This window comes from Myxine glutinosa, chromosome 1 (assembly GCF_964187855.1).
Source record: "Myxine glutinosa chromosome 1, kmMyxGlut1.1, whole genome shotgun sequence".
In the NCBI taxonomy this organism is placed as follows: domain Eukaryota; kingdom Metazoa; phylum Chordata; class Myxini; order Myxiniformes; family Myxinidae; genus Myxine; species Myxine glutinosa.
In genome coordinates this window covers 282730071-282749503 of record NC_136261.1, presented here as the reverse complement: position 1 = coordinate 282749503, position 19433 = coordinate 282730071, and the positions used below count along the sequence as shown (strand labels likewise).

The 19433-nt window shown below is 50.3% G+C and overlaps 1 protein-coding gene across 1 annotated transcript in view; it reads left to right on the top strand.

Moving 5' to 3' along the window:
• The first annotated feature begins 1781 nt into the window (after window positions 1–1781).
• Window positions 1782–19433, top strand: part of LOC137438324 (uncharacterized) — a 54068-nt gene continuing 36416 nt past the window's right edge. Inside the window, exons 1-2 of the mRNA XM_068133446.2 lie at window positions 1782–2106; window positions 16500–16647. Coding sequence (XP_067989547.2) covers window positions 2032–2106; window positions 16500–16647 — 223 coding nt within the window. The 5' untranslated portion in view covers window positions 1782–2031. The remainder of the gene's footprint in view (window positions 2107–16499; window positions 16648–19433) is intronic.

Sequence of the window (19433 nt, the reverse complement as noted above, 5' to 3'; positions counted from 1 at the left end):
TGCACCCAGATACGGTGGCCGATATAGAATTGAAGAAATTCCTGCAGAAGCATTATCACGACCGTACGTCTGTGAATCGTGAAATTAATGTAAATGATCTGGTGTTTGTTCTCAATGCCGGTCTGAGCGAGAAGTGGTTGTCTGGGGTAATTATCGAGTGTTGGTAGTCAGATTTTCCTTGTCAAACTGTCTGATGGTAGACTTCAGCGGAAGCACATTGATCAACTCAGGTTGCGTCATACCAAACCAGCAGAACCCCCTATATTTGTACCGCTACCTGTTCAACCATCCGAGGGAGTGCCCTTATCGCCCCTCGTACCTGCACCTGTACCTGTACAACCCTTACCAGAAACGTTCCCGACCAATGGCTTTCTAGTCGAGGATGTTTCACTCATTGTGAGCGGTGTTATTACCGAACTACCGGTTGCTGTTCGGCGTTCGAGCCGCAAATTAATGTCGTGCGCCGACGCCCCTTCATCGTTAGGGGGTGAAGTGAATGGTGAATTGTAACATATTGTGATGTCATATCCTTTTCCGGGCTCCGCCCCCTGTTGGGCGCCGCGAGGGATTTTTCCTGTGTCGTCACTTCCGGGAATAAAACGCTATCCACGCTTAGTAAAGCTATCCACGTATAGTTCATTTTTACGTGCCACGTAAGGAACATGGGTGGGGTCCCCATCCGGTAGCGATTGCCATCCAAGCTGAATGGGTTGGAGAACTCTCGAAAGGACTGGATCACGTCTTGTGTAGGTGCAAATATGCTTGGCATCGACGGGACAGTCTTCCACCTCCAGATGATCCATCAAGGCGATCACACTGGGTTGGCATGAGTCAGGCATGAGTTCATCACAAAATTGTAGTTAAAAATTTATTTCATCATAGAAACCGAGAACATGAATCACCGTCGTTTGCGCTTTCGATCGAAATCGCTGGTTTTTGTCCTGCAAATAGCTCCGGCCTTGCTTGGAGGAATCCCCGCATACGTCATCGCGTGAATCACGCACGTCACGTTCCGCGCGCGTCGCGTGTCGGAGCTTCCACGGCTCTGTTTGAGATTGTTGTGTGAAATGTCCAACAAACTTCCCTTGGAAAATAACCCGGCTTTTGAAACGAAACTATGACATCATCACCGTTTTTGAATATTTTTCAAGGAACCAAAGATTAAGCTTTAATTAATGGAGATCAGATGTGTTCAAATCAAGAACTTCATTATCTCTTCTCAGACAACTTGACCTTTTAATAAATTACGTGACTAACCCTTAATTAGTGCTTGATATCGTGAAACCGACACAGATCTACTCACTTGATTTTTATGATTCACGGACCATCTATTTATTGTGTACGCAAACATGGAGGATGTTTTACGCCCCCCCCCCCCCTCCTTCCTTTTCTCCACTCCAATCCCTTAATTACCACCTTTACCCCTCCTTTCGCTCTTCCACCACCCGTACACCCCACATGCCAAACGCACCATGCACCGAAAGTAATAATGCGTACGTAATACATAGATTTCCCCTTTTCTAACCATCCATGAGATTTTAGGACCACGTGACCCGTTCATCACTGGTCGCTTTAGCCAGGCCCAAATGTAGGTCTCCAGCTTGTAGATACAGTTACAGTACGTACTGTACATGACGTTTCGATTTTGGAAGTAGAATTTTGATCCGCTGGTTCAGTCGGTTTAGTGTTTCCATTCCATCAACAGGGGGCACCAGAGGATTGCGAAACAAATAATAAAGGCCGAAGGGGTCGCCACGCCCGGCGCACCGTTGCCTGGATCCCATACCCAGCTTTATTCCCATTCTGATCGCCATCAACAATCCCAGATCCCAGCCCCCTTCCTTACATCCCGAGGTTCAATACTCTTCCACAATTCTCTCCGTTCCCCACCTTCGGGATACCCCCATGCCTCTCCTGAGCACTCCGGCCTAACCCATGTGAGGGTAACCGCTGATGTGACGGCACAACCATCTCAGGCCGGCCCGCGGCGATGGGTGGCCGGGCCGGGTGGCGAGCGGTACTGGAAGCGCCATGAGTGACGGACAGGCCGCGGAGCAGGCCGAGCTGCTGTCTGTTGGTTGTCTCGTCAAGGAGCGCTGGAAAGTGGTGAGTTTGGTTATACAAGGTGGGGTGTGTGTGTGTGTGTGTGTGTGTGTGTGTGTGTGTGTGTGTGTGTGTGTGTGTGTGTGTGTGTGTGTGTGTGTGTGTGTGTGATTTCATCATTTATACTCCCATGAGCTACACTGATTTGCTGTTTATTCACACCCTTATCTAACTAACCTTCCTCTGACCACTTTTCATTGTCCCATCACGCTTACTCCTCTGTCCACCTCTTCCTTGATTGGCACTTTTAGAGGTCGGCACATGTGTATGTATGTGACGTGAGGGTGGGGCGGGGAGTGCAGATGTCTGACGTGAGGGAGGGGCGGGGAGTGCATATGTCTGACGTGAGGGAGGGGCGGAGAGTGCAGATGTCTGACGTGAGGGAGGAGCGGGGAGTGCAGATGTCTGACGTGAGGGAGGGGCAGGGAGTTCAGATGTTTGACATGAGGGAGTGGTGGGGAGTGCAGATGTCTGACGTGAGGAAGTGGCGGGGAGTGCAGATGTCTGACGTGAGGGAGGGCGGGGAGTGCAGATGTCTGACGTGAGGGCAGGGCGGGAGTGCAGATGTCTGATGCGGGGGAGAGGCGGGGAGTGCAGATGTCTTATGTGAGGGTGGGCGGGGAGTGCAGGTGTCTGGCGTGAGGGCGGAGCGGGGAGTGCAGATGTCTGATGCGAAGGAGGGGCAGGGAGTGCAGATGTCTAATGCGTGGGAGGGCGGGGAGTGCAGGTGTCTGACCTGAGGGTGGGACGTGGCGTGCAGATGTCTGACGTGAGGGAGGGGCGGAGAGTGTAAGTGTCTGATGCGAGGGAGGGGCGGGGAGTGCAGATGTCTGATGTGAGGGAGTGGTGGGGTGTGCAGATGTCTGACGTGAGGGAGGGGCGGGGAGTGCAGATGTCTGATGTGAGGGAGTGGCTGGAAGTGAGGATGTCTGACGTGAGGGGTGGTGGGGTGTGCAGATGTCTGATGTGAGGGAGGGGCGGTAATGCAGATGTCTGATACAAGGGAGGGGCAGGGAGTGCAGGTGTCTGATGTGGGGGAGAGGCGGGGAGTGCAGGTGCCTGACGTGAGGGAGTGGCGGGGAGTGCAGGCGTCTGCCGTGAGGGGTGGTGGTGAGTGCAGATGTCTGATGCGAGGGAGGGGCGGAGAGTGCAGATGTCTGACTTGAGGGAGGGGCGGAGAGTGCAGGTTTCTGATGTGAGGGAGGGCGGGGGGGGGTAGGTGTTGTGGAAATGTGTGAGGAGGAGGGGGGAGGAGGTAGGGTGGTGTGTGTCTGATGTGGGGGTGAAGTATGAGGGAGCTGTTGTGGAAGAGGTGGTTCTCTATGCAGGAAGAGTGATGTGGGTACATTTTAAGGAAAAGTTGTGTGGTGGGGTGTGTGATGTTGTGTGACAGGTAAATGATTGTATAGTGCATATGTGATGGAGAAAATGAGTTGTAAAGATGTGTGGTTTTATGGATATACAATCTGACCTACACTACATGGCCAAAAGTGTGTGGACATCCGAACATGACACCGTATGTGCCCGTCGTACAGCTCATTCCAAAATCATGGACATGAGAATGGAGTTGGTCCCTCCCCCCCCCCGTTGGTGCTATAACAGCCTCCACTCTTCTGGGAAGGCTTTCCATTCGATGTTGGAACATTGCTGCGGGGATTTGCTTCCATTCAGCCACCATTATTAGTGAGGTCAGGGCTCTGTGCAGGCCAGTCAAGTTCTTCCACACGGATCTCGACAAACCATTTCTGTATGGACTTCGCTTTGTGCACGGGGGCATATTGTGCTGAAACAGGAAAGGGCCTTCCCCAAACTGTTGTCACAAAGTTGGAAGCACCCAATCTTCTGGAATGTAATTGTATGCTGTAGCGTTAAGATTTCCCTTCACTGGAACCAAGGGGCCTAGCCCGAACCATGAACAACAGGCCCAGACCATTATTCCTCCTCCACCCAACTTTACAGTTGGCACTATGCATTTGGGCAGGTAGCATTCTCATGGCATCTGCCAAACCCAGATTCGTCCGTCGGACTGCCAGATGGTAAAGCATGATTCATCACTCCAGAAAACGCATTTCCACTTCTCCAGAGTCCAATGGCGGCGAGCTTTACACCACTCCAGCCGATGCTTGGCATTGCTCATGGTGATCTTAGGCTTGTGTGCAGCTTCTCAGCCATGGAAACCCATTTCATGAAGCTCCCGACGAACAGTTGTGCTGACGTTGCTTCCAAAGGCAGTTTGGAACTTGGTAGTGAGTGTTGCAACCGAGGACAGACTACGCGCTTCAATATGTATGAAACCCACACATTTTACTACTGTTCCTGGTAACCACTTGAACCATTGATGGTGATGGATTTTCATTCTGACCTTCTGGTTTAGCTTTACATTTAATTCTTTAACTCCTGTTCTTTCATGACACTTGTTCTACTTAAAGTGCTTTTGTTCTACCAACTGTGCCAAGGCTGGTTTCAACAAAGTAAACCTTGACCATGGCTGCCTTTTTAGAAATAGCTCGGTCGGTGTTCTCCAAGTCGTGGTATGAGGCATATTCTGATACATTTGCCAGAAAATTTGTTGAAAAGAAAATTTGCTCGTTTGTGGTTCAATGACGATTGGTGTTTCTTGTGATTTGGATCCAACATCTGTTTGATGAGGACACGTTTGACACTTTGTACCATGCACTCAGCTGCTCCATTAGAAGCAGGATGGTACAGTGGTGCCTTGGTATTGTAACGAATGTGGAAACGTTACAATGTGAACGTTACAAAAGTATGGTAACACCCTGTTAATGTAAATAATGGTCGCAGCCGTCCTCCTAGTTAATTCCATGAAACTTACACGCAGGTCACGATATATCTTTTAAATAGTGTATTTCCTTATTCCATGTAGGCTAAATATGTGTTTCCCACTAGATTGACTTTGCATTGTATCAAACAAAATAAGCGTAGGCCCTTCCAATTTCCCCAAACATCTCCGCTCTCCAAAGTTCCTTTCAAAAGGGTGGGAGTTGTTTTCAATCCCGCAGGCCGCCATTGCCCATGTGGTAATCTCGGAGAAGAAAGGCGTGTCTCCACCTCGTCATAAGAGGGGAGGAGTGAGCCAGCCCTAACAGCCAATCAGCACCGCGGTGAGCGACCCGGTCGGCGTGCCCTCGGAGCCGGCGGCTTAATTCCGCCCGAGGTGATAAAAGCGACTGTAAGGGACTGCTTTATGAGATGACTTGGGAGATGACCTGGGAGAGGAGCGAAGAGGCGGCACCAAGAAGAGCGGTGAGATGCGAAACGCTCCAAGCCAAAGAGGAGAGGTACTCGGAGAGGAAACCAGCTTTGGAGAGACGCGCTGAAAGGAGGGAGACGGCTCCACCAGGAGGAGAGGAGCAGGTGTGCCCGAGCCAGCGCGTGACGTCTATAGCAGCGGATACGCGACGGAGGGTTTTCCCGCCAAAACCGCGAGGAATTGAGAGCTGCTGCCTCCGACTTTGCCTCCCTCTCCAGCAATCCACCTCAAGCCCTACCTGCCTGCAATATCCCCTGTGTAAGTGTGAACGTCCTGTCCTGCTCGTTGTCTTGGGGTTAAGTAAAAATGAATAGTGTAAGTTAACGATTCGCTGTGTTACTGCTTCTTCCATCCATTGCTTGTGTGTGTATAATAAATCTGTTCTTCCTCCGTATTCTTCTTCTTCTTCTTTTTCATTCTCTTTCGGTCGCTTTAGAGGTTTCCCGATTGAATATCTGTGGGGCGATCTGGTCAACGTCCGGTGGAATCGGGCTCTAATCGGGGAGTAACTGTTCGGACGCGGTTAAATACACCACCGCTCGGTCAATATAACATCTAAAACCGCGTCTGTAACAGTATGTTTGACATCATTCCTACTCATAATTTGTCTAAACTTCTGAAATGCAATAAGGTCCATTATCTGAGACGATTTAGGCTGGAAAACCATATGAAGAAAACAATTCCCACAAACTGTCCAAAACTTTGCCTGTTGTGGTGTTCTCCATTGGAAATACCTCAACCTACTTGAAGTGACTATCTCTCATCATAAACAATTACTGTTCCTTTAGTTCAGAAAAATCTACATGATGCCACCTGGCAGGCCATTCGGTAGCTGTAAAGCTGCTGATGGTGTCATTTTTCTCATTGACGGACATGTGGGACACTGACCCACAATGCATAATGTTTCCTTATCCAACGCTGGCCACCATAAGTAATTGCAGGCAAAACCTTTGTCATACACATTCCAAAATGCTTATCATGCAAATATTTTTACAGTCGAGACCTGACCTTCATAGGGATTACCAGTCTTGCTCATCACAAGAAACGACCATTGTCGACTGACGACTGGTTACCCTGCGCTCGCGAAGCGAAAAGCAGGGTTAAGCATTCGGGTACGTACGTACGTGCGTGTCTGCATTTTAAAAATTCATTTTCTCGGCAACCGTTGGGCCGATTGACATGAAATATAAACAAAAAACTTTGCCCCTTTATATCTCAAAAACCGCTGCACAGAAATAATTGAGACAGGTCTCATTGCAAAGAACTCTCCATGCGGAACAACATACGTGAATGATGACGTCATAGGTGCCGACGTTATGACGTCATAATTCAACAAGTAAAACACTTTATCCGATGAGGATGAAATTTCTTGACCATCTTCTCGGTATAAATTAATGCAGAAATAAAATTATAATGACGTCGTATGTCACGTGGTTCGGACGCCATATTGTTTTGAGTGAAAAGCCTGAAAAACCACTAAAATCCAATTTTCTCCAAAACGACTGAACAGATAGAGGCCAAACTTTGCAGGCAGAATTGCATACCCATGACGAGCAAAAAAAGTCAGCGAGGATGACGTAATTTGGTCACATGGTTTCGGACTAATGACGTTTTGCAGCATAAACTTTTAAAACCTAGCTCCTCCCTCATTTTTGATCCTATCGAGGGGAAACTTCACAGATGTGTTCAGCTTATCAGTCTACTAAAATCACCTTTTGGAATTTGCGATAGGTCACGTGGTTTGGCAGATGTAAATACTTAAACAAAAATATTTAAAAATTTATAACTTGAACCGCTTCATTGATCGACGTGAAACTTTATATTATAGTAGAGGTCATGAAGTGTAACACGTGTGCAAAATTTCAAGATGATTGGATGTACGGTCTGGAAGCTAGAAGTTGTTATTGCGTGAAGAAGAAGAGTCTTCTAGAGTGGGCATGGAATTAATTATCACACTGTACCTGACGAGCAGGCAAAGTACGGAGCAACCTCACGGGGTCATTTTTACCTCAAATAAAATTTTGCCAATCAGATTTCAGATTTGTCAATCGCTGAGGTATATTAACACACGACAAAAACATATTTGGCGAAATTCCGACGATTTTTGACGAAAATATAACATTTGTGTCTGCATTTCAGTAAAGTAAAGTGTGTGCCGTGTCAGCATTTTACAAATTGAAACGTGGCTCATTGTAAAGAACTCCATTTGGGGAATAGGTGTTGTTAACGATGACGTCATTGGTGCCATAATTATGATGTTGTGGGAGCTGTGCTCGCACGATAAAGCCAGACAAAATGGACGACACAGGAACGAAGTTTCACCGAGCTATTTATTTTAGCTCAACACGAAAGAACTCAAAAGCACTGAATCCGCCCATCAAACAGGCAGCAATTTATAAGGCAAACTCAACACACAAAAAGCCACGCCTCTCAGGCGGGGCATGGTATGCAAATAGGTAAGCCACGCCTCTCAACGGGGCGTGGTATGCAAGACAAGTGTTCGCCCGGGAAAGGCAAGTCTGGACACGCCCGGCGAGTCCGGACAAGTGACTGCTCGCCGGTTGCGTCATCGGCCGGTGCAAGGTAATTGTGCCATGCTTCCGGTAACCGCTACATGCGCCCCCCCAGAATTAACATGCACCGGGAGAGTCAGTTTGAGGGGGGTCCTGATGACCCGGCCGAAACGACCCCTGGCAATTCGTGTGGGGGTGGGCGGTGGCGTGGCGGTGGATGGTCAGGTGGGGGGCTTGGTTGATGGGGAACGGCCCCGTCGTGGAGGAAGGGCCAACCGTGGAGGTTGGTCGAGGTCCAAATGGGCCGGCTTGAGGCGGTCCATGGAGATGCGGTCCGGCTTGCCGCCGATGTCGATGATTAATGACTTGTCGTCCCTCTTCAGGACCCGGAAAGGTCCATCGTACGGTGGCCGGAGCGGTCCCCGGTGTGCGTCGTGCCGGATAAAAACGTACTCTGCAGTGCGAAGTGCTGGGGGGACGTGGGGTTGGGGGCAGCCGTGGTGGGACGTGGGCACGGGGGCAAATCTCCTGGCGGCCTCCTGGAGGACCGAGCGTTGGCGAGCCGCGGACCAGGGGCCGGTGGCGTCAGGGATGAATTCGCCCGGCACGCACAGTGGCTGGCCGTAGACCAGCTCGGCGGTGGAAGCTTGGAGGTCCTCTTTAGGGGCCGTTCGGAGGCCCAATAGGACCCAGGGGATTCTGTCGGCCCAACCGTCGTCCTGGAGGCTGGTCCTGAGAGCGGCCTTCATCGAGCGGTGGAACCGCTCGCACAAGCTGTTGGCTTGGGGGGGTAGGCCGTGGTGCGGTGAAGCTTGACCCCCAAGGCCTGGGCGACCGCGTCCCAAAGCTCGGAGGTGAATTGCAGGCCTCTGTCCGAGGAGATGTCCGAGGGGGTGCCGAAACGGGCAATCCAAGTGCCAACGAAGGCCTGCGCCACGTCGGCGGATGTTGTTGATGCCAGCGGGACGGCCTCCGGCCACCTGGTGGTCCTGTCCACCATCGTGAGGAGGTGGGTGAAGCCCCGCAAGGAGGGAAAAGGTCCCACCAGGTCCACATTGACGAGGTCGAAGCGCCGCGTGGCCACGTCGAATGGTGCCAACGGGGCCTGGGTGTGCCGGTGGACCTTCGCGCGCTGGCAGGCGACACAGGCATTGGCCCAGTCGCGGACGTCTTTACGGAGCCCGTGCCAGACGAATTTCGCTGCCACGAGCTTCTGTGATGCTTTCCGGCCCGGGTGGGAAAGGCCGTGGAGGGCGTCAAAAATGTGCCGCTGCCATCCGGTGGGCACGATGGGGCGAGGTTGGCCCAGGGAAACGTCGCACAGGAGAACTGTGCCTGTGTCCTCGAAGGGGAAGTCGGCCAACCGCAGGCCTGTGTCCGCTGTCCGGAGGGCTTGCACCGTGGGGTCGGCGGTCTGGTCGGCCGCCATGCGGGCGAAGTCCACACCCGGGTGGACGGCGTTCGCACCGGACTGGGAGAGGCAATCGGCCACAGTGTTGTCCTTGCCCGCGACGTGCCGGATGTCCGTCGTAAATTCGGACACGGCGGAGAGGTGGCGCTGCTGGCGGGCCGACCACGGCTCCGTAACCTTGGCCATGGCGAAGACCAGGGGTTTGTGGTCCACAAACGCCGTGAACGGGCGGCCCTCCAAAAGATGGCGGAAGTGGCAAATAGCCAGATAAAGGCCGAGGAGCTCGTGGTCGAAAGCGTTATACTTGCGCTCGTTAGAGCGAAGCTGCCGGCTGAAGAAGGCCAGCGGTTGCCAAGCCCCGTTCACCCATTGTTCATGCACGGCGCCCACCGCGTAGTCGGAAGCGTCCGTGGTGAGGGCAATGGGTGCGTCGAGCGCCGAGTGTACCAGCATGGTCGCGTTGGCGAGGGCCAGCTTCGCGCCCGTGAACGCCGCGCCCATCTCTGTGGTCCAGGCGACGTCGTGCTTGGCCGGCTTGCCCCGGAGGGCTTCGTACAGGGGGCGTATGAGTTGGGCGGCACAAGGCACGAACCGGTGGTAAAAATTTACCATCCCCAAAAATTCTTAGGGCCTTGATGGAGCGGGGGCGCGGGAAACCTGTGACTGCCTCCACCTTGGTAGGCAGCGGGACGGCCCCACGCTTCGTGATGCGGTGCCCCAGGAAGTCGACGGCCGTTACGCCAAACTGGCATTTCGCCGGGTTGATGATGAGGCCGTGCTGGCCGAGGCGCTCAAACAGCGTGCGCAGGTGGATGAGGTGCTCCGCCCGGGAAGTGCTGGCGACGAGAATGTCGTCCAAGTGGACGAAAAGGAAGGTGAGGTCGCGCAGCACGCTGTGCATCAGCCGCTGGAAGGCCTGGGCCGCGTTCTTAAGGCCGAACAGCATGCGAAGGAACTCAAAGAGGCCAAAAGGTGTAATTACCGCCGTCTTCGGCACGTCGGCCGGCCGGACGGGTACCTGGTGGTAGCCCCGAATGAGGTCGACCTTGGAAAAGATCACCCGCCCTGCCAAACGGGCAGAAACGTCCTGTATGTGTGGTATCGGGTACCGGTCGGGGGTGGTGGCGTCGTTGAGGCGGCGGTAATCGCCGCATGGTCGCCATCCGCCACCCGGTTTGGGCACGATGTGCAGGGGCGAGGCCCACGCGCTATTCGAGTGCCGCACAATGCCCAATCGCTCCAGCGCGTCGAATTCCGCCTTCGCCACGGCGAGTTTGGCCAGGTCGAGGCGGCGAGCCCTGGCGTAGACCAGTGGACCTGTGGTCGGGATGTGGTGTTCGACGCCGTGTTTGACGGCGACCGCCGAAAACGTCGGCTGCGTGAGGGCGGGAAACTCGGCGAGTAGGCGGGTGAAATCGTCCACGGCCGGGAGCGCGCAGGCTAGCTTGGTCGGAGCAGAGCCGCTCGATGAGCAAGCGAGCGAGCTGAAGGTCTCCGCGTTGATGAGTCGACGCCGTTTGACGTCGACCAAAAGCCCATGCGCGCAAAGAAAATCTGCACCCAGCAAGGCCATGGGCACGTTCGCCGTGATGAAGTCCCACCTGAAGCGCTGGCCCCCGAAGCAGAATGCGACGCTGCGCAAACCGAAGGTGCGGATGGAGGAGCCATTTGCGGCGACCAAGGCGGGGCCGCACAGCGCGGCCTGTTTGTCCTGCACCGAGGCGGGTATCACGCTCAGCTGAGCGCCGGTGTCGCACAAAAAACGCCGCCCGGACTCTGTGTCCGTGATACACAGAAGGCTGCCTGAATGGCCGACGCTCATGGCAGGCAGCGAGCTCCGGCCTGGTCGTTTCCCGACCCGCCGAAAGTGCATGGTGGGCGGCACGTTCTGGCCTTCTGCCCGAACCTGGCGTGGTAATAGAACATGGTCCGCTCTGGTGGAGGCTCCGGCGGTCGCGTCGGGTTCGGTCGACGGGGTGTCGCGGCGGCCGCTGCCGTCAGTGGCGCGGACTCGGCCGGTGGTGGCGCCGGTCGTGGCGTGGGCATTGCCTCGGTCGGCCCAGGGTTCCAGGCGGCCGCTCCGACGTGTCGCCTGGCCGAGAAAAATGTATCGGCCTCCTTGGCCAGGGCGTGAGGGTCCGTCATGGGCGAGTTAGCCAAAGCTAACCGTACCTGCCCGGGTAGCCGCCGGAGGAACAGTTCGCGGAAGAGGAATAGAAGTCCGGGCTGTGGTCACCGAGAAGAGCAAGCATGTGGTCCATGCGTTCGGATGGACGGGCCTCGCCCAGCTCCGGGAGGTCGAGTAGTTGTCGCGCGCGTTCGGTCTCTGTGAGTCCAAACGCACCGAGGAGTAGGCCTTTGAGCACGCCGTATTTGTCGGCGTTCGGCGGGTGCTGTCGGAAGCTCAGGACCCGGGCAGCGGTGGAGGCGTTGAGCGCAGAGACCACATGGTGGTAGCGCGTCGTGTCCTCCGTAATTTTCTGCAGGGCGAATTGAGAAGCCACTTGAGCAAACCAGACGGCCGCGTGCGACTCCCAAAAGCCCGGGAGCTTCAAAGCTACAGCTGACTCCATCGCCGTGTTCTTAGAAAGGGGTCACCAATTGTGGGAGCTGTGCTCGCACGATAAAGCCAGACAAAATGGATGACACAGGAACGAAGTTTCACCGAGCTATTTATTTTAGCTCAACACGAAAGAACTCAAAAGCACTGAATCCGCCCATCGAACGGGCGGAAATTTATAAGGCAAACTCAACACACAAAAAGCCACGCCTCTCCGGCGGGGCGTGGTATGCAAATAGGTAAGCCACGCCTCTCAACGGGGCGTGGTATGCAAGACGAGTGTTCGCCCGGGAAAGGCAAGTCTGGACACGCCCGGGCGAGTCTGGACAAGTGACCGCTCGCCGGTTGCGTCATCGGCCGGTGCAAGGTAATTGTGCCATGCTTCTGGGAACCGCTACAATGTCATAATTCGACAGGGACTATGCTTAGTCTGATCAGTTTGAAATTTATTGAGCATGATCAATGCAACAATTATTTAGAGAATATAAATTTATGATGTCGTCGCTCACGTGGTCTGGCAGCCATATTGGATCAAAAAAAAAGGAACGTTCAAAAATAGAAGAGTTGGCTCACACCAAGTTGACTGCGCAGGGTAAGTATTCTATGAATACCATCTAGTTTCTTCTAATGAAATAAGGACTTAATTCTTCCTCGACACATGTTTTGGCCAACCATTAACTACATAGCCATGTAATGTATGTAATATATAAAGAATAAAGTTTGTTTGTGTGTTTGTTTGTTCATTTATGCATTCGGACCCTGCAAGAACCAATGCAACCAAACTTTGCAAGGCCTCTTCTTTCATCCAGAGGAAGGTCGAGGGCTATGTTTGGATAAATAAAACCAGATAATTGGCCTTAAGGCCTCGATCCAGTCTTGTGCTAATACACTGCCTGCGTTTTTTTCTCCTGGGAATGATCGAGTAATATGTATTGTGAAGATCATATGTTGAGGTTATAGTGAGGTGTTGTCAACAACACAAATTTAATTATTATAGTGTTTCATGTGTGCCTATTATTTAAAAGATCGCTTTGCACAGGTTTATTATAACACCTCATGTTCCGGCCTCGAGTGAGTATGTTGCTTATACCCTGCCTCGGATTTTCCCAGGAGCAATCAAGTAATATGTTTTGTGATTGTCATGCAGGAAATATTTAAATACATATTTCATTAAATTTCCCCGAACAACACCGGGTACTTCAGCTCGTACTTGATCCAGCTAGGACTTGATAAAACCAGATTCCGTTTGGTTGCCCATCATCATCTGTTGTGATCAGCAGCTCAGCAAGTAGTGAAAAGTAGAACAACACATCCTCCCTTTCTGCAGTTAACTGTGTTGGCAGCCTAGACATTGCATCAGCATTACTGTTTTCAACTGATCGTCCATACTCTATACTCAATATCAGAGACATATGCTGCTAGATTTAAAGGCCACCTTTGCATACAGGCTGCTGCTAAGGTCGGAACAGGACACTTGTGGCTAAGAATGGTTTTAAGGGGTTTCTGGTCTATCACAATAGTAAATTTCCAACCATACAATTATTTGTAAAACTTCTTCACCCCCAAAATCAGGTTCAATACCTCTTGTTCAATGTGGCCATACTTTCATGAATTCGCAGTGACAATGCGTGATGCGAATGTAATCGGTCTCTCCTCCATTGTCAAACACATGACAACACAACTTTTACCCCATATGCTGAAGCATGCTAACTTAATCTCTGTTTACATCATAATGTACACGCATCGACTTCCCAACATGCCTTTGCACAGTTTGAATACTCTTTCGTAATTATCCATCCATTTCTAAGGAGCATCTTTCCTGAAAAGCTTCTTCAGTGGATGTAGGTAGCATCATGGCTACGTTTGGAATTAATTTATGAGGCCCAAAATGATCTCAGAACTGTGCTGTACTTGGGACTGGGCACATTCTGGATTACGTTCCCCTTTCCTTGGTAGGATGTCGACCATCCTTGTCTATTTTATGACCTAAAAACTCCACAATGTAACTCAACTGTAAGCTCAACTGTAACTGGGAACAACATCTCCACATTATTGCAAACCTCGTGAGGAAGGTTTGTGTTACTACTCGGCGCAATGACATATGGGAAGCTGCGAGGAGTTTGCCATGGCAAGGTTATATCTAAAACTTGAAGTTGCTTGTGTATGTTTTTCTCACTATTGACATAAATCTATAACTACAGACTTGGCATTTAATATGGAATATTTTTTTGGTGGGGGTGAACTTACTTTTCAAGATGTCTTAGAACCAAAAGTTCATTGGAATTATGTTGAAATTATTCGAGATATTGTTAATGTGACCTTTAAAAGAAACAAAAACCACATTTGACATTTCGAAACAAATAAATTGATCCTTGAAAGTGATGTAAACTGATATCGAACTCAATTCATGGACAGTACTGTGTTAAACTTCTGTACGTTTTCAAGAAGTATCTCTTTATTTTGCACATTAGCCAAAACATTTTTTCACAAAAACAAAAGTTAAATTACGACTGGGATTACGGACAGTAAAATTACAGTTCAGTACTTCGTGTAACCCCCACGAGCATTCAGGAGAGCACGTACACGTTAAGGCATGCTGTTCACGAGATTTGCCATGGTTTGGACAGGAATCGCTTGCCATGCAGTGACAATAGCCTGCTGCAATTCACGCACAGAGGTCGGCTGCTGGTCCAAGTGGTCGATTTGACGCGTTAATTCTGCCCACAAGTTCTCTATCGGATTAATATCCGGGACATGGCAGGCCACTCCATATGCTCTACACCACGGTCAGCAAGAAAGTGTTGGATCATGCGAGCACGATGAGGCCGTGCATTGTCATCTTGGAAGACAAAGTTTCCTCGAAAGGCTGCACAAGCAAATGGAAGCAATGTTTCTTCCAGAATGACCCTGTACTTGAACTGGTTCAGGTTTTCATTCAGAACAACCAGGTCAGTTTTGCCTCCTGCATGAAAAGCAGACCAAACGGTCACGCCACCACCTCCAGCTTGGACTCTTGGCACTATACAATCTTTGTTGTAGGCTTCATGCACTTGTCTGCGCACTCGGACATGGCCATCTTGACGATAGACCAGAAATCTAGACTCGTCACTGAAGATCACGTGATTCCAGTGTCCTGGCTGCCATTGACGGTGCTCTCTGGCCCACTGCAATCGGCGCTGGTGGTGTTGTCTGGTCAGGCGTGGCTTTCTCAGGGGACGCCTGGCACGATAGCCTGCTTGAACCAGTCGTTGGTTGACTAGCCTTCTGGATACAGGCACATTTGTCAGTTGCTGCCACTCAGCCCTAAGCCGATTAGCTGACTTGGTACGGCCATTGCGGACTAACCGGTGCAGCTGGCGATCATCCCTCCTTGTGGTTCTGCGGGGACGTCCTGACCTCGGTATTGGAGGAGGGACACCCCTCTGAGCATTTCGTTTCAGGATCTTTGACACCTGACCTTGAGTGATGCCATACTGCCGAGCAATAGCACGCTGTTTCATGCCGTATTTTCGTAAAGGCACCACTCCATGACAAACAGCATTGTCGAGTTGACGGACCATCTCCAGAGGAAGCGGCAATAACTTTTGGAGATGTGCAGCAGTTGTTTTCCACTAATACAGAACGCAACAACCCTTGTATACCCGACTGTGAAGCCAATCATCAAATGCACCTGTCCGTACACTTTGCCACGCCACCTGTGATATAATGCTGTTGTTGACTTCTTGCTGTGACAGACAATCAGTGACATGGTTCTTTTAACAAATAAATCACCAAAGTGTAAAAGAAACTCACCAGATTGATATACTGAGTTAAGAAAGTAAACCCAGGTCAAGAAAAAAAAAATTCCATATTAAATGCCAAGTCTGTATAAACGTCGACCCATCTGTCTGTCTGTTACATATACACCCCTACACCTCTGGATGGATGTGGACAAAATTTGTCACAGAGGTAAAAGGTTGTACCGGCCAGGTTTTAGTGGGGTTAGCGGCTCCTTCGGCTGCTGGGAAACCCCGGGACAATGATAGGGTATACTTCCTCGCTGTTGCAGTTGGTTTGATAGCGCCACCTTTGGTGAAGTTGAGCACTACAAGATGGTTGGAATATCATCGGACAAGTGCCTGACTGTCATCTTCTGTGGTTATTCTTGCCACCACCCTCGCTAGCTTTTCCCATCACTGGGGGCGGGTACTTTTGATGGTAGACTATAAAAACGGAATAAAGTAACCATTCAACTTTGAAAATTTCAAACGTGCTCGGCATGCTTCCACAATTTTCGGGAGGAATAATCATATGATGAATCTAAATGTATTTGCATGCAAGCTTTATGAATCCCTTTTTTACATTGGATTTGACCTAGTCATTCAAGTCTATCAAGTCTTAAGGTCTTGAGTCAAATTCCTTGTGTCACAAGTTTGGCGTTCAAGGCCAGCAAAAAAGGAACTTGAGATTTACTGTAGTCACTGAGCTTTTAATAATATAGCCATTTACTGATTACGGTAGTCAGGGGTGGATGGCCTACATACTGACCAAAAGGCCTACTTTTGAAAAAAGAAAAATACAATTAGAAACAATAATTTTACACTATACCACTCACCTTCCCACCCCCTTTGACCCTTCCCTCAACTCCCGGGCTTGTTGCAGCTCAAAAAGATTGGTGGTGGGGGATTCGGGGACATCTATGAGGCTCTAGATCTGCTGAGCCGGGAATGCGTTGCCCTCAAGGTTGAGTCTGCACAGCAATCGAAGCAGGTTCTCAAGATGGAGGTGGCTGTGCTGAAAAAGCTTCAGGGTACGTTATTGAAAAGCATTGATTGATAAGATAATGCCAGAGTGAGTTTGTGCAACACTTAAAACATGGTTCATTAAATATACAGTACACAATTTTTCTTAAAAACAAAACGTTTTAATACATGGTTTATGTAAAATTGAGTGGGCAAGAACAAAATGGTTCGAAACACAAAGTGAGCTCTTGTACAAGCCTTTCATTTCAATAATGACAGTGGTGGTGGTGGAAGTAGTGGAAGTAGTAGCAGTAGTAGTAGTAGATGATCACATGTCAGATGGTATTGCGGTCCACACTAGGAAAGATGTAGCACTGGAGCATGCATGTAACTTGGTCCGATGTGGAGTATTACTTGCTGAAGAAACCTGCAAGCTCGAAGTGAGAAGGAGCAAGTTAGAAGCCAAAGGTGCCGCGAAGCACCTGTCCCCGGCTACCATCAAATGTAAGCATTGTGGGCTCCACCAAAATACTTTCCGCTGTTGAATCATTTCTTGTCTTTTCCTCACATCACCAGCAAAAACTACGGAGAGCCACCAAAAACAACAACTACTACTGTTACCTCAAAATAATGTTGGTTGTGCATCCCATGCTACTACTACTGCTACAACTAGTACTACTACTACTACTCATGCTACTTTCATGGCCTCAGATTTTCCCCCACTTTCTTGTGGGGTTGGCCAGGGAAGGTTTTGGATGCAAGTCTTTCAGGAAACAGATGGCCAGGTCTGATAGTCGACTGAAGGTTGCAGGAGTTTGGAATTTAGTCAGGATGCCGGAGATAACTAATCTTCTCTTTGCGAAAGACTGGGATTTTTAACACTCACCAACTAATGCCAGAAGGTAGGACACCCAGATTAATGTCCATCTGAAGCATGGGACACTTTGCGATGCAACTCCCGGCCTGTGACGCACCAATCCAACGGTTTATAGTTGCGTTGGAAATCAAACTCAGACTAGACAACACAAAGGTAAGTTTGCCACTGATGCACAATGTTTGCTACCTATGCTACCTAAGCACCATTCTCTTAAACGTGTAGGCATCACCATCAGCCATGACCTTTCCTGGCTGACCACATAGCAAAGCTGACCTCCAAGATCAGCCACAGATTGGACACGCTCTGTCCATCCATGTCTTTCATTGGAAAACCAGAGCTACTCACAGTCTACAAGGCATTTGTCTACAACTCGATGGAGTACTGAGCTACAGAATGGGCTGGCGCTCCAGCATCACCTCTGTCTCTCGTGGATTCTGTGGAATATAAAGCTCTCATCATTGGAATCTCCTATGATGAGGCCAAAGCACAGGGTCTGCTGTTCTCACATCGCAGGCAGGTTGGTGTTCTCTCTGTTTGATTTCTACTGTCTATCCGACCTATTACCGGTGTCTATTTCATTATACCGGTATGTACCCCGGTTTAGAATAGGTACACCGTAACCCTGCATGTCATAAGAGGCGACGAAAAGGGGTGGCGTCAGGAAGGGCATCTGGCCATAAAAACATTGCCTCAAAAAGAGAACCATGACAATTACAACTACATATGGGCAGGGTACAGCCCGAAGTACCCCGTGGGTGACCCCACTCCCTCTCGTCAAAACTCAAGGTGGGCAGCCCGATCGAAGCAAGGGTGGAAATCACTCCATTTTTGACGACGAAACGTCTGATGCCCGACGTGGAGATCGGTTTCTGAGGTTTGGGACATGGAATGTAGGGACAATGACAGGCATATCAGGAGAAGTGGTAGAAGTATTGGTCAGAAGAAGAGTGGACATATGTTGTGTGCAGGAGACAAGATGGAAGGGAAGTGGTGTGAGAATGATGAAGGGTAGGCAGGGACAGAAATACAAGTTTGTGTGGCAAGGGTGCCCAGATGGCGTGAATGGTGTTGGTGTCCTGTTTTCTGAGGAGTTTGTAGACAGTGTAGTGAGTGTGACTCGAGTGAGTGAAAGGTTGATGATGGTGAAAATGATGACTGGAAAGCTCTTGGTGAACGTCATCTCGGGATATGCTCCGCAGGTCGGTCGGAGTGATGAAGAGAAGAACAAGTTCTGGTGTGCAATAGAGAAGCTGATGGAAAACGTGAAAGATGAAGAAGTTGTTGTGGTAGGAGGAGACCTAAATGGACATGTGGGAAGGAGTATAGACAGTTTTGAGGGAGTTCATGGGGGTTACGGATATGGTGTGAGAAATGGAGAAGGTGAAAGGATTTTGGAGTTTGCTGATGGAGCTGATTTGTTGATTTGTAATACTCAGTTCCAGAAAGAGGATAATAAGCTTGTTATATACACGTCAGGTGGGTCGACGTCAACCGTTGACGACCTGATGGTGCGTAGGCGAGATAGGGGGCACCTCCGGGACACATAGGTGATCCCGGGGGAGGAGGCTGTTTCACAGCACCACTTGGTTGTCTGCGACATAAGGGTGAAAGGTGCGAGGAGAGCTCGGCGGGTGAAGTACCAACCGAGAATGAAGGTGTGGAGGGTGAAAGAGGTGACAGTGACGGAGGCATTAAAAGAGAGGCTGAGTAGGGTAGAGGATGATGTGGTTGAGCTTGAAAGTGGTTGGATGTCAATGAAAGATAGTCTGTTGGGAGCTGTTGGTGAGGTATGTGGATGGACAAAAGGACCACCGCGGCACTCGGAAACATGGTGGTGGGATGATGAAGTTGGAAAGAAGATTGACGAGAAGAGGAAGAAGTTCAAGGAGTGGCAGAAGGCGAAGGGTATGGGGGCAGAAAAGGCAGAGCATGAAATTTGTGAGGCAGCCAAGAAGGCTGCAAAGAAAGAGGTAGCAA